We start from the raw sequence: 13,690 nt of genomic DNA, 5'->3' as shown, positions 1-13,690 counted from the left end.
GTTCAGTCTATCATATTTCGCCGTCACACTGAAGATTCTCTGGGTGGGAGCCATCTCTCTTACCCTTCACTCTCTCTCTGAGGACAGAGGAGCAGGGGAGCACAGCCAGAGCAGGTCACTGGAGGAACTCCACATTCTCTGAAAACAATCTCAAGTATAGTTGAGGGTATAGACACCACACAGATGGACACACACACACACAGTAGGATCACACACTCTCGTCAAAAAAGGAGAGGGAGAGATTAAAGGACAGGCAGAAAGAGAGGAAGGGAGAGAGCGAGAGAGAGAATCGTCCACTTCGAGAAAGAGTCCTGCATCCATAATGAATGTGATCATGAGCAAAGATAGATTCACTCACCATGAGAAGGACACATTCACCTGCACATATATTCCCTACCTACACACCCAAACTCTCGCTTCACGCACACACACACACACACACCTACACACACTCAGGGTATGGGTGGGCAGAGCAGAGGGATATGGAGGGTGGGGTGGAGAAAAGAGAGAGTTGGAAGTTGCGGTGAGAAGCTTAGGGACCAAGATGGAGATGAAATATTAACTCACAAAGGATGTTTTGAGTCTCTGTCAGTCGTGCTCTGGGTTGGGTCTCTGTCAGTCGTGCTCTGGGTTGGGTCTCTGTCAGTCGTGCTCTGGGTTGGGTCTCTGTCAGTCGTGCTCTGGGTTGGGTCTCTGTCAGTCGTGCTCTGGGTTGGCGTGTAGGACACAATTAAACATCAGCATCTAAGGAGGTGTGCATGGAGTCAAACCTGCATCCATGATGGATCACATTGGCCTGGATCAGAATCGGACCAGGACCAGAACCATTAATGCTCAGTCACCCCCACTTACACCACAGTCACCCTCTGTGTTGTAGATCCAGCAGGAAACAGCTGTCTGCATCGACGTGTCACTTCCCAGGGTACACCTCCAGGGGGCACTCACGCTATCCTCGTCTTCACCAGGGAACAGGCAAGCATCCTGGACTGCTCAAAGGAGCCGCATTCAGATGGCTTTCTCTGTGGCCAATCATCAAGCCCTCGTAGCACTGCTGGGTCAGGAGGGGGGAGCAGGGCGGTGTGTGTCAGTGTGTGTGAGCAGTGTGTGTGAGCAGTGTGTGTGAGCAGTGTGTGTGTCAGTGTGTGTGTCAGTGTGTGTGAGCAGTGTGTGTGTCAGTGTGTGTGAGCAGTGTGTGTGTCAGTGTGTGTGAGCAGTGTGTGTGTCAGTGTGTGTGTCAGTGTGTGTGAGCAGTGTGTGTGTCAGTGTGTGTGAGCAGTGTGTGTGTCAGTGTGTGTGAGCAGTGTGTGTGTCAGTGTGTGTGAGCAGTGTGTGTGTCAGTGTGTGTGTCAGTGTGTGTGTCAGTGTGTGTGAGCAGTGTGTGTGTCAGTGTGTGTGTCAGTGTGTGTGAGCAGTGTGTGTGAGCAGTGTGTGTGTCAGTGTGTGTGAGCAGTGTGTGTGTCAGTGTGTGTGTCAGTGTGTGTGTCAGTGTGTGTGAGCAGTGTGTGAGCAGTGTGTGTGTCAGTGTGTGTGTCAGTGTGTGTGTCTGTAGCAGGTGATGAGGGTTGTGTTTATCAGAGGCAGTACAGAACTCTGGAGAATAGGGCTCAACAATTACACACACGCCAGCTCACACACACACACACACACACACACACCAGCTCACACACACACACACACACCAGCTCTCACACACACACACACACACCAGCTCACACACACACACACACACCAGCTCACACACACACACACAGCTCACACACAAACCAATTCTTAATTAGCACGCAGCCACAGTGGGACCTATCACTCCCTATCAACCAGGCTGGTCCAACATACACACATCCCTGCTCACCTCTCCTCTCCTCACCTACACACACACACACACACACACTCACACCTGCACACACACTTGCTCACACACACACATATAAATCCCTGCTCACCCATCCTCACCTGGCAAACACACACACACACACCAACCTCACCCATGCTCATTTGGCACACACACACTCCTGCTCACCTGGCTAACACACAAACATACACACACACACACACACATATACACATTAGTGACTCAAGACTCAAACACACACCAACCTCCCTAACTCAGTCACAAACATGCTATCCTGACACGGAGACAACAACAGTCTGTTCCTGTTCCCGAGGCAGTGGCACCACCTGTCTCTCGTCCTCCCTCCACGCTTCCCAGCATGCTCTCTGCCCGAGGGAAGGTGAACCCTTCCATGATGACTCTGGGAACTGAGAAGACACCTCCATGCTGGAAAGACTGAATATCCCTTCTACTCACAGTGTGCATTGCTCTCTACCTGCATCGCAACCTGCATTTAGAATCGTGTTTGCTCAGCAGAGTTTTCATTCATAACGACGACCAGAGAGAATTTGAACCTGTGGTTTCCTGATCTGCAGTCAGATGCTCTAACCACGCTGCTTTTCCTGTCCCCAGTGTTTGTTTGATGTTGGAGAGTTGGGTGACCAGCAGCTCCAGAATACAGCAATGATCTCAGATTGTATTTTATAATTTAGCATTTGTCACTTTGCTTTGTCACCGTCATTGTACTGAAAGGTAGACACTGTGTAGGAGTATCACTGATACCACCCTCCTCCTCCTCTTTCATCCCCAGAACAGGTCCCTTAGCATATCCTTGCCCTCCTCACCCCCCCCCCCCCTCACCCCCTTCCTCCCCCTCCCTCAGTTTCTCCCTGTTCTGGTTCTAGCAGGGTTGCAGAGCAGAGCACCACTGCATTGTAGCAACAAATGAAAATGAACGACGGCAGCAGAGCGGCCGGCCTCACTAAACTCTGGCACCCCTGTACCCTGTTTTACCCAGCCCTGCCTCCCCTCACACGCATCTTCACACCCCTCACCCACACACACCACCATACACACCCCTCTCACACACGCACACACACACACACACTCTACACACACCACCGCCACCATACAGTGTGGAATTCAAGTAGGGCACCAACCCAGATGTATAGGAGTGATTAATCACTTTCCCGCTTCCAGCAAAGCTCAGAGTCACTTGCCCTGCGCTGAGACGATTTACGAGCCTTAAAAAAACACCCCTTCAGCCTTCCTCCCGTCCCTCCCATCTGGAGGCTGGGCAGCAGTCCCTCTCCATCCCCCAGCTCCATCCCCCATCTCCAGCCCCCATCTCCAGCCCCCAGCTCCAGCCCTCAGCTCCAGCCCCCCAGCTCCAGCCCCCAGCTCCAGCTCCAGCCCCCAGCTCCCATCTCCAGCCCCCAGCTCCAGCCCTCAGCTCCAGCCCCCCAGCTCCAGCCCCCCAGCTCCAGCTCCAGCCCCCAGCTCCATCCCCCAGCTCCAGCCCCCAGCTCCATCCCCCAGCTCCGGCCCCCAGCTCCATCCCCCAACTCCGGCCCCCAGCTCCATCCCCCAACTCCGGCCCCCAGCTCCATCCCCCAGCTCCGGCCCCCAGCTCCATCCCCCAGCTCCATCCCCCAACTCCGGCCCCCAGCTCCATCCCCCAGCTCCGGCCCCCAGCTCCATCCCCCAGCTCCGGCCCCCAGCTCCAGCCCCCAGCTCCAGGCCCATCCATCAGGCAGCACAATCGAGGAGCCGTGTCTGGAGATAGAGGGTCGGAGAAAGTCTACTGTAAAGGATTCCTGAAAGAATGGAGCCCTTCTCTTGCCCCAATTCCCCCTCCCCTCTCTTCCCCTCTTCTCTCTAACTCTCTCTCCCTCCCCTCTCTCCCCCTTACCTCTATCTCTCTTCCCCTCACCTCTGTCTCTCTCCCCCTCCCCTTTCTCCATCTCCCCCTCCCCTCTCTCTCCCTCCCTCCTTCCTTCCTTCATTCACGCTCCTGGTCCTATTGCTCTCTCCAACAAAATGTCTATTAATAGCACAACCCTCCCTCCCTCTCTTTCCCTCTCTCCCTCCCTCTCTTTCCCTCTCTCCCTCTCTCCCATTCTCCCTCCCTCAACTGCAGAAAACATGAACAGTGCCGTGCACTTAAACAGCAGAATAAGCCCAGCATGCCAGAAGCCACTGAAGGCTCCTCTAAAGAGCCCTTGGCTACAGAGACACAGAGGAGCTGGCTGCAGCATCCAGAATAGCAACAAAGAGCTCTCTGATCGATTCACAGCTCTTTGTATCAGCAGAGACACGTTGACACTGCTGCTGCTATAAATATGCTGAGAATCGTTGAGCAAACGTGATGTTTTACAAGCAACAAAGACAAGCCAGACACCAGGAGTGATAAAGACAGCACATCCAGTCTCATGGTACATCTGGCGTTTTACCGTTTGGCACGACGACAAAGAAAGACTGATCGAGTGCTTAGGGGCGGGTGTAGCTCAGTGGTAGAAATGTTTATCTGCAGATCAAGAGGTTGCAGGTTCAAACTCCCCCCCATAAATCGATTTGGATCAAAGTGTCAGCCAAATTAACACGTTGTTAACATGATTTATCTTTGGATGCACTTTTAGATTGAGCGTTGATGGTGCTCCTAAAGGTGATAAGAAACAGAGTGCATTGATCAACAGTCATGTCTGACTCATGAGAAAGTTCCCCTTTCACACAGTTAAAAAAACACACACAACATTTTGGCTGAATAATTATTGTCTTCATTATTGGTATACTTTTTGTCATGGTTATGAGCATTTGGAAGGGTTATATGCATTTTAATTAGATGTTAGATTATTTTTTTCTACCCGTCCACAGATTGTCCTTTTGTTCTTGTAAAGTGCAGAGTTCCCACTGATTCACGTTCTTACAGCAGTCTGGTGCTTTGTTCTTGTTGTTTGTTGATTTTGTTGTTTGTTGATGTTGTTTGTTGTTGTTGTTTGTTGTTCCGTAATCCCGTTTGTGTGTTCTGTACATAATTTTTCCTCACATATCTTTTCATAGAAAAAATATTGTCCATTAGTACCAAAGTCAATAGAAGTTGACAGACCGTTCGCTCGGGATGGCGATGGGGAAGGGAGGGGGGGAAAGGGAGGGAAGGAGGGGGTTTAGAGAGAGAAGGGAGGGGGGGAAAGGGAGGGAAGGAGGGGGTTTAGAGAGAGAAGGGAGGGGGGGAAAGGGAGGGAAGGAGGGGGTTTAGAGAGAGAAGGGGGGGGGGGGGGTGAGGGAGGTTGAGGGGGGGGGGGGGTGAGGGAGTGACTGTACAAAGAAGTGAAATTCACTGTGTCGTATTCACCTTCAGGCCAGTAGAAGAACTATGAACACGCTGTCTGTTTCAGATACACACACAGACACACACATGCATATACACGCAACAGATTGCATATTATATTCGTATGTGTTTTTACAACAAGTCTCTCCAGGGACCATACCGGTGATCTCTTTCATTAGCTGGGTCCCAGAATTCAGTCGATTCTAACCCTAAACCCTGAAAGAAACTTCGTTTCTACACACCGTTCCGTGTCACTGAGTGCAAAGGTCAAAAGATCATGACATGAATACACGCATAAACCCAACAGCATTCACACTGGAGAATGATAAACGATAATAAAATAATAAACAAAACCCCCAACCACACATTTCCTGATGTTAGGTTGGTTTGAAACCCTCCTTATGACTTCCGTGTGCCAGATCAAACACATTAAACATTATGACTCAAATCAGGACTTTCTGTTTCTGAGTCCAGCAGTATCTCTCTGCATAGTCTTCTCAGTGCATTAATAGTTGGGCATCCCTCTAACTAACTAAACATCACACAGACTAGACTCTCCTTTCCTTCATGTCACACGGCGGGCAAAGATTGCTTCCCCTCGCTGGCGTATTGCAGCTGCAGCAGCAGTTTTTAGCTGAAAGAACAAGAAACTTGATCGGGTCATTCTTTGCTGATGTGTCACACCCTGTTGCCAGAAATATCACATTGCCGGTAAGCCATACCGGCATTATTGCCCAAACAACAGCCCGTTGTGTCGTGACATTAGCTGTGTTTTTGCTGGTAGAGCCCCCATAGATTAGAGGGGAATCATGGATTACTGGTGCTTTCTTATGAACATGAGACAGACTCAGACACGAGACCCTTCCAAGACATAGATGTGCATGGATATAGAAATGTTTGAATTTACATAGTAAATCAACAAGCACAGGCTGGTTAAACTCCTATTGTGCTTGTGCTTGTAGAGTTTGGACATCTGATAGTCTATCAACTACAGTACAGTGCTTGAATTCCAAATAGGAGTCTCTACGATAAAATGGACTCTACAGAGTCTCTGTGCATTTAATTCTAACAGGTTTATCATGCTATCTCTTTATGTGTCTTGGGAATATCCGTCCGTAGAAAAAGAAAGATCAAATAAATGGTAACAGCTTATAGATGCAAACTCATACATGCATAGACAATTGTTTTTGGTCGTTCTGTAAGCAGGTTTCCCTCTATCAGTCATGCATGGCTGGTCACACGGTTCATCCGAAATAAATCTGTACATCCAGACATTAAGACTCGGACATTCTCAGGTGGGCTCACACGCACGCAAACACATGCACACACATGCGCGTGCATACACACACATACTAGCCTTCACACACACACATACACACACACTCACAGCAAGATGTAAACACCACAACTGTGCAATTACAAAGCCCCATCAGATCTGTAGCATCTCTATGTTAGACAATAGGATGGTCAATAAGTCAACTTAACGTCACCCATACACTCACCATCCCTCCGCCCACATGACCCCTCTCTGCCCGCACTCCAGGGGCTCCTCCGCCCCACATCCCTGGGCACTCTGGAGGGAAGTGGAAAGCTGAGTGGTTAGATCCACTTGATCCACAAGGTCCATGCCTGACAGGAGCACACACTGCCTCAGCACGCTGGTGCTGTAAGACACAGGAGATAGAACGTGGCTCCAGGGAGAGGGCTAGCAGCTTAGAACCGCTTAGAACAGCTTAGAACTGCTCCTCTAGACAATCTGACTGGACATCCTGAGAAACACCTGAGGCAGGCGTTGAGACGCAGCTAAACCTCGTCTCCATAGAGACATGCCAAACTGGCACTGGGCCGCAGCCAAGCGGAAAAAGAGTATACTTCAATCTGAAATTGTTCTAAATGAGAGGTCAATAATTTTGTATTTTTCGACAGAATAGAACGTCTACTTTTTGGGATTTTCACATTCAATTTGTACGTATGTTTATACTTAAGTTTACTTTAAGTATAATATTTTTTTGCTTGGGTCTTGTTTTGGCTAGGATAGTCTGGACTGGGCTAGCCTTGGCCAACTACCTGGGCTTGTCTAACCCGATGACTCAACTGACAGACACATCTAAATGAATCCTGGCAGTCCAGCATCTACCTATCTACACCCAGGAGTTAGTGATCCTATCAACCTCATAAGATGCTGCTGCTTTCTACAGACCCTTCAGATGGAGAAGGGATATGTGTCAGGTGCATGTCACAGACCATGCACAGCTGCTACATTACACAGGTGTTAAAATGGCAGCCAATTTCCTTTTAAATGCTAGCTGAGCTAACGCTATCTATGCTAACACTAACCATGCTAACGCTAACTACTCTAAATATGCTAACGCTAACGACGCTAATGCCGAGATTGCTAAGAGAACGGTCAAAAGGAGATTGTTACAGAAAGATAACACTATCGATCTGATGGTCATTGTTTTGGATGTGATAACCGGTATTTTATTTGTGATGGCTACTGTTTTAAACGTGAAGGCTGGAGTGTTTTTTTATAGGCTAGTGTTTGTATTACTATAAGATGGCTATGTCTTTGGCACTCTGTCCCACCAATCATACCTGGATGTGACCACACTACCAACACGATGGCCGTTTTTTGTTTCACAATCAAACACCGAAATGGTCTGCATACCATGTCAAGACTCTTCCTTTTCACACTTCAAAGAATGCTTTTTGTCACAGATTAAAAGTGTTATGTATAGTTGTATATGTTTCAGATAAATATACATCTTATAGGCTAATTATCAATTGAACGTTTACTTTTTTTTCAGAGGCTTCTTTGAACTTAAATGCATGCTTTTAGAAACGCAGGGAGGTCATGCAGCGTCAAGAAAGATCGGCCTTATATTTCTCCTCAAGGTCTACCGAGGATTCAAAAGATTTACCATGTGTCTACGTCAATCACAATCAGTGCCACAAGTCGTACTTTATCAGAACGCTATATCATATGATTCATTGTCTTTTAGCTAGTATTGTGCTGGGTATTTTGATAAATTAATTCACTACATTTACATACAAAAATGTATAGTGTCTTACTCGTGGTGGGTGCAGTAACCTCCCTGAAATGAGTTTCTGCAGGTTGGGATGACTGCCAAGCACATGATGACCCGCCCTCCACCACTGTCCTTCCATGATCAAAGTGAACGAATACAAAGAAACGCAGAACACAATACTGGGAAAACAACAACAAATTAGAACTCTATTACCGTATTCTAATAAAGTAAGACTGGATTTTTTTTTGAGATTGGTGCAGACAAGAGGCAAATCCTTGGATTGATCGCACACCGTATAAACATCCCTCAGATCACACCAATGCATCGTCTTGAGGGCACTTTGAGTCCGGCTAACAAGGTAGGGCTGGCAATGCTACACCAACAGAGAGCGAGATTGATGCTTTAACCCCTTTCAACAGTGTCAGTCTGTAATCTACTAATGCACGAGTCTAAAAGCACAGCTCAGCTACCGAGCTACATGAACACAAGCTGCTCGACGCGTACATCGTCCGGCGTACCGATAAACAAGCTTTAAACTCATCTTTTTCTACCGCTAGGCCAAACGGACTGGATCTCAGTCTGAGGATGATGTTTTGGGTCTGAAAACACAACCGTATCCTACGATGAGGTTCCGAGACACTTTAGCTACACTGGTAACCAGGACGATGACGGCGGTGACGTCAACCACTATTGGGGATGCTACGTTTGACTAGAATCGGTAAAGCCGAAGAGGACAGGATGCCGTATATTCCCGTCACAGAAGACTGGGGATGTTCATCTTTGCCAGTTATGCTGTCACTATGCCGGAGACCCTCGTAATAAACGAGGAATCCCTTCATGTCGTGAGATGGAAAATTGCAACAAGGGCTATCATACAGACACATAGAGTAGTGTGCTGAAGCAATTAAGAGTTGTGAGTGAAATTCGGATCTTATTCGGATAAGAGCTACATGCAAAGTTGCTACCTACGTACAGTAGGTAGTGCGTACCTATGTGACTACCATTGTGAAGTCACAACTACCGAGGTCAGTTGAACCGCTAAGTGTAAATGAGTGAAAACAAACAGGAGAGAAACATTCACTTTGTCCTGAAAGCTCTGCAGCGAAGTCGAGAGGGAGGCTTGCATCACACATACAGTACATAAACAATGTGAGACTAAAAGCAGTGAAAAGTCAAGGCCATTCTCAGTCGTTCATCAGATACCGATGTCTACTGGAAAAAAAGGTGTCGAACCATGAGCTGGGAGCTGATGGATGTCATTCATCCTTTTGACCACATGGGTTCGCTCTCACCCTCACACCCTCTCCAAGCCTCCCACAGAACACAGCAACAGAGAATGCTTGCTTGGTCCTCACACACGCTCTGTCATCTCCAGGTGACAGTTGGCGGCCACGAGAAACAGTTTGGTTTCCCTAGGTTACAGAAGCAGCTTTTTACGGAGCACACTCGCCAGACTCGTCTGAAGAGTGCGGAGGCACAGTACGTCTTGCAGACAGGCATGTTGCCGGGGAGACGGAGACAGAAGAAGCAGCAGCAGGGAGGATGGTGACAGTTGGAAGTTAAAGATGGCTGCCTTTTTTGTATATTTTTTTACTCTGTCCCTCGTTTTTTATTTATTTTTTGTGTCCTTTTTTGTATATTTTCTTTAGCTCGATGTTTGGCTATTGTTGTGAGCAGGGTATTGATTTGAAAAAGTCACAAAGATTAAAGCCGGCTCCATGCAGATAATTGAAACATTTGGATTTGCAGTCTGTCTGACAGGATCAGGACAAGGTGCTAGGAGTTTGAGGGCAAGGTGTGGTAGATGATGAAGAGGGGAGCGGCAGATGGTCTTTGTTTTAGCTCGTCACTTATATTGGCGTGTGCGTCCTGAATCTATTGCCTTGATATGCCAGCACATCTGAGAAGGCAGGCTGAAGGCCTCCCCCTATCCCATCTGATCTGTCCACCCCACATCTCACCCTGAGGGGGAAGGGGCGGGGGGCAGACATGCCGCTACACGTCTGTGAGCATCTTAGTGATGTTGACGTAGTTTGTGTTGGCCAACGTGCAGTTGGCCGTTTTGAGGTTCTCCTCCTGCAAGTCTTCGTTGCTGTTGTTCACAGCTTCCTGGATCTCCATATAGTCCGACTTGCTCATGGTCGAGCCACTCTGGCTCTTCTTGAGCTCCTCGTTGGAGTCCTCTTTGGGGACGTTGACTTGCAGGTACTGGGCCTGCTCCTCTCCCTCCGTCTCACGGTGGTAGAAGTAGTTGAAGTTGGACACTATAACGGGCACGGGCAGAGCAATGGTCAGCACGCCTGCGATGGCGCAGAGTGAGCCGACGATCTTGCCGCCGATGGTGGTCGGAACCATGTCGCCGTAGCCCACTGTCGTCATGGACACCACGGCCCACCAGAAGGCGTCCGGGATGCTTTCAAACTGGGACTCTGGTTCGTCGGCCTCCGCGAAGTAGACCGCACTTGAGAACAGGATCACCCCTATGAAGAGGAAGAAGATGAGCAGGCCCAGCTCTCTCATGCTGGCTTTCAGGGTTTGACCCAGAATCTGAAGCCCCTTGGAGTGGCGGGAGAGCTTGAAGATGCGGAAGACTCTCACTAGACGGATGACTCGAAGGATGGCCAGCGACATGGCCTGCTGGCCCGCTGGGCCATCTTCGGGCTTCTCTGCCAATTCTGTGCCCAGGGTGATGAAGTAAGGGATGATAGCTACAATGTCAATAATGTTCATGATATTCCCGAAAAAGCCTGCCTTGCTGGGGCAGGCAAAGAACCGCACCAGGAACTCAAAGGAGAACCAGATGATGCAGAGAGTTTCCAGGATGAAGAACGGGTCAGTGAAGTAGGTGGAGGTGTAGATCATGGTGTAGTTGCCGTCGGGCATCAAGACCCTTTGCACTTCGTCCTCGTCGTTGCGGAAGATGGGCAGGGTCTCCAGGCAGAAGCTGACGATAGATATGAGGATAACCATGACGGAGATGATAGCTATTATCCTGGCCGGACCGGAGCTCTCTGGGTATTCGAACAGAAGCCACACCTGTCTCTGGAACTCGTTATCCGGCAGCGGGCGTTCCTCTTCCTTGACAAACCCCTCGTCCTCCCTGAACAGTTCGATCGCCTCATCCCCGAGCTCGTAGAAGCGGATTTCTTCGGAGAAGATGTCGAGCGTGACGTTGACGGGTCGTCGTAGCCTGCCGCCCGACTGGTAGTAGTAGAGTATCGCGTCGAAGCTGGGCCGGTTCCTGTCGAAAAAGTATTCGTTTCTCAGTGGGTCGAAGTATCTCATCCTCTTCTTGGGGTCCCCCAGGAGGGTCTCTGGGAACTGGGAGAGGGTTTTGAGCTGCGTTTCGAAGCGCAGGCCGGAGATGTTGATGACCACCCTCTCGCAGCACTCATGGTCGGCCTCAGGGTCGTAGTCCTGGCCTGGGCGCGCAGCGGCCTCGTCAGAGGGGTCGCCAGCGGCAACAGTCATTCTGAAGAGGGAGGAGGGAGAGGCCTGCACCTCTCAGTGGGGCTGGATGGAGGGGGCCAGAGAGGGAAGGGGGCAGGAGAGGAGAGAGGGCAGTAGAGGGGGGGCAGGAGAGTATATGGGGGAGGAAAGGCGGGCAGGAGAGGATTTGGGGGAGGAGAGAGGGGCAGGAGAGGAGAGCGGGCAGGAGAGGGGGGCAGGAAAGGATGTTGGGGAGGAGAGGGGGGCAGGAGAGGAGAGCAGGCAGGAGAGGGGGGCAGGAGAGGATGTGGGGTAGGAGAGGGGGGCAGGAGAGGATGTGGGGTAGGAGAGGGGGGCAGGAGAGGATATGGGGCAGGAGAGGGAGGGGGTTCAACGCCGTAGAGGCCTGAGGGCCACAGGATGTCACCTAGGATCTGTCCTGCAGCAGGAGGAGAGGAGGGGAGAGGAGAGACATGAGAGAGGAGAGGAAGGGAGAGAAGAGGAGAGTGTAGAGGAGAAAAGGGGAGAGAGGAGAGAAATGAGAGGAAAGACAGGAGAGACAGTAGAGAGGAGAGATCAACGTGTCAGGTAAGGTTTCAACGTACCATTTTGTAATAATCGATATGATTTGGTATAACCTTAGACATACTATATCTATGGGTTTGGCAGGAGAGGAGGCTAAGTGGGCGTGAAAGTCTAGTGTGAAATGATGTCCAGATCTGAGGGAAAACTCAAATGAAACAGCTATCAACCAAACACAATGTTGCTGTAGAATGTGCATCTGCAAGTATTTTAACACACCTTTGCTTAAATTCTGGCTTGGTCAAAACAGTACAAGTTTCCACCAACAGCTTGTGAATCAGTGCCTGTACTTTAGGCCTCGCTACTGCAATGGGGATGGGGGGGGGGGATCCATCTGGGTGAAACTGAAGCTTCTGCAGTGAAATCATGCATGAACATAGGGATGCAGTGCACCCAAACCATAGATAAGTAGATTTTCACAAAGGTCCCAGGAGACAGAAATAGACTGGGATGAATCTTCCTGGTCTGCAAAGTGGCAAGAAAAGCCTTTGTGACACTTATTTATATTAATTCACTTTAGAATAGTTTTGTTGGGACATTTCTGTCTCCAGTCTCAAATGGTGCCTGTCTCTGAAATATTCAAAAACACCAATAAATTATTTAGTCGCAGAAGGAAATAGGTTTCAGGAGGAAAAAAAACATCTATTGCCTGCATCATCCTTTGCTAACAGATGAAACATTTTTACAAAACCGCCTATTTCTTGAGAAAATCCGGATTTCCAGTTTTAACTTCTCTGCATAGACGTGATTAGCAAGCACACCCTACGTCTTATAGCTGAATGTTATGAAAAGGTTATAGAAAAAGTGAGAAAATAGTATTTCATCCAAGAACATTACATACCAACAGACACCTTTTTCAAAGCTCGTTTACCGTTGCTGCTCCCATTACACCGGCTAGTTGATTCCAATGACGAACGGCTCGTGACAATAATAACCGCGATGTCTTTGATCCAGCTGAAGAAAAATCTATTTCCAATTTAGGACACTTAATCAGATCCTCGTGTTGTCCGCAGCATCCTCCGCAACGCGCCGGCGTTGAGAGCGGGACCGTATGTGCGGGTGTGTCCTCTCCTCCCCCTCCCAGTCTCCGTTCCTCGCGGCAGGTTGTCGTAGGATGGCGATAGACAAAAAAGGCGGGGGGAGGTACCGAACCAAGAGTAGGTACTGCTGGTGCTTCCCTTAATATCCAAAGGTGCTAAGATCAGCAAAAGCAGCCACCTTCTGTGTGCTTAGACCCTATGACGTTGCCCGACTACAACAGACAACCGCAAAAGTAATTGCCTTTAAAAGGTGCTAAGAGGCAACATCTGTAAAGAAGAGAACTGGTGGAGAGGAGGAGTTGTTCTATTGATGACAACATTACATGTCAACAATACCAGAAATATAGGCTACTGTCATACTAGAAATTACAGGTAATCACAGCACGGTGAGCTAGTACAGTCTTCATCTATTTTTGGTTAGGTTGAATATTCAGAATGGCCTTAATTTTCGGGT

The 13,690-nt window shown here is 49.0% G+C and overlaps 1 protein-coding gene across 1 annotated transcript; it reads right to left on the bottom strand.

Moving 5' to 3' along the window:
* Positions 1-9,905: 9,905 nt before the first annotated feature.
* Positions 9,906-11,709, bottom strand: LOC124471928 (potassium voltage-gated channel subfamily A member 2). The gene has a single exon (XM_047026598.1). The coding sequence runs from the start codon at positions 11,654-11,656 to the stop codon at positions 10,181-10,183; it is 1,476 nt and encodes a 491-aa protein (XP_046882554.1). The 5' UTR covers positions 11,657-11,709; the 3' UTR covers positions 9,906-10,180.
* Between the last annotated feature and the right edge of the window lie 1,981 nt (positions 11,710-13,690).

This window comes from Hypomesus transpacificus, chromosome 9 (assembly GCF_021917145.1).
Source record: "Hypomesus transpacificus isolate Combined female chromosome 9, fHypTra1, whole genome shotgun sequence".
NCBI lineage: Eukaryota > Metazoa > Chordata > Actinopteri > Osmeriformes > Osmeridae > Hypomesus > Hypomesus transpacificus.
Note: the sequence above shows the minus strand (reverse complement) of the source record. Positions and strands in the feature narration are given on the sequence as shown.

Bases quoted from the DNA above. Each gene is read 5' to 3' on its own strand.
- LOC124471928 (XM_047026598.1), bottom strand. From the start codon at position 11,656: ATGACTGTTGCCGCTGGCGACCCCTCTGACGAGGCCGCTGCGCGCCCA.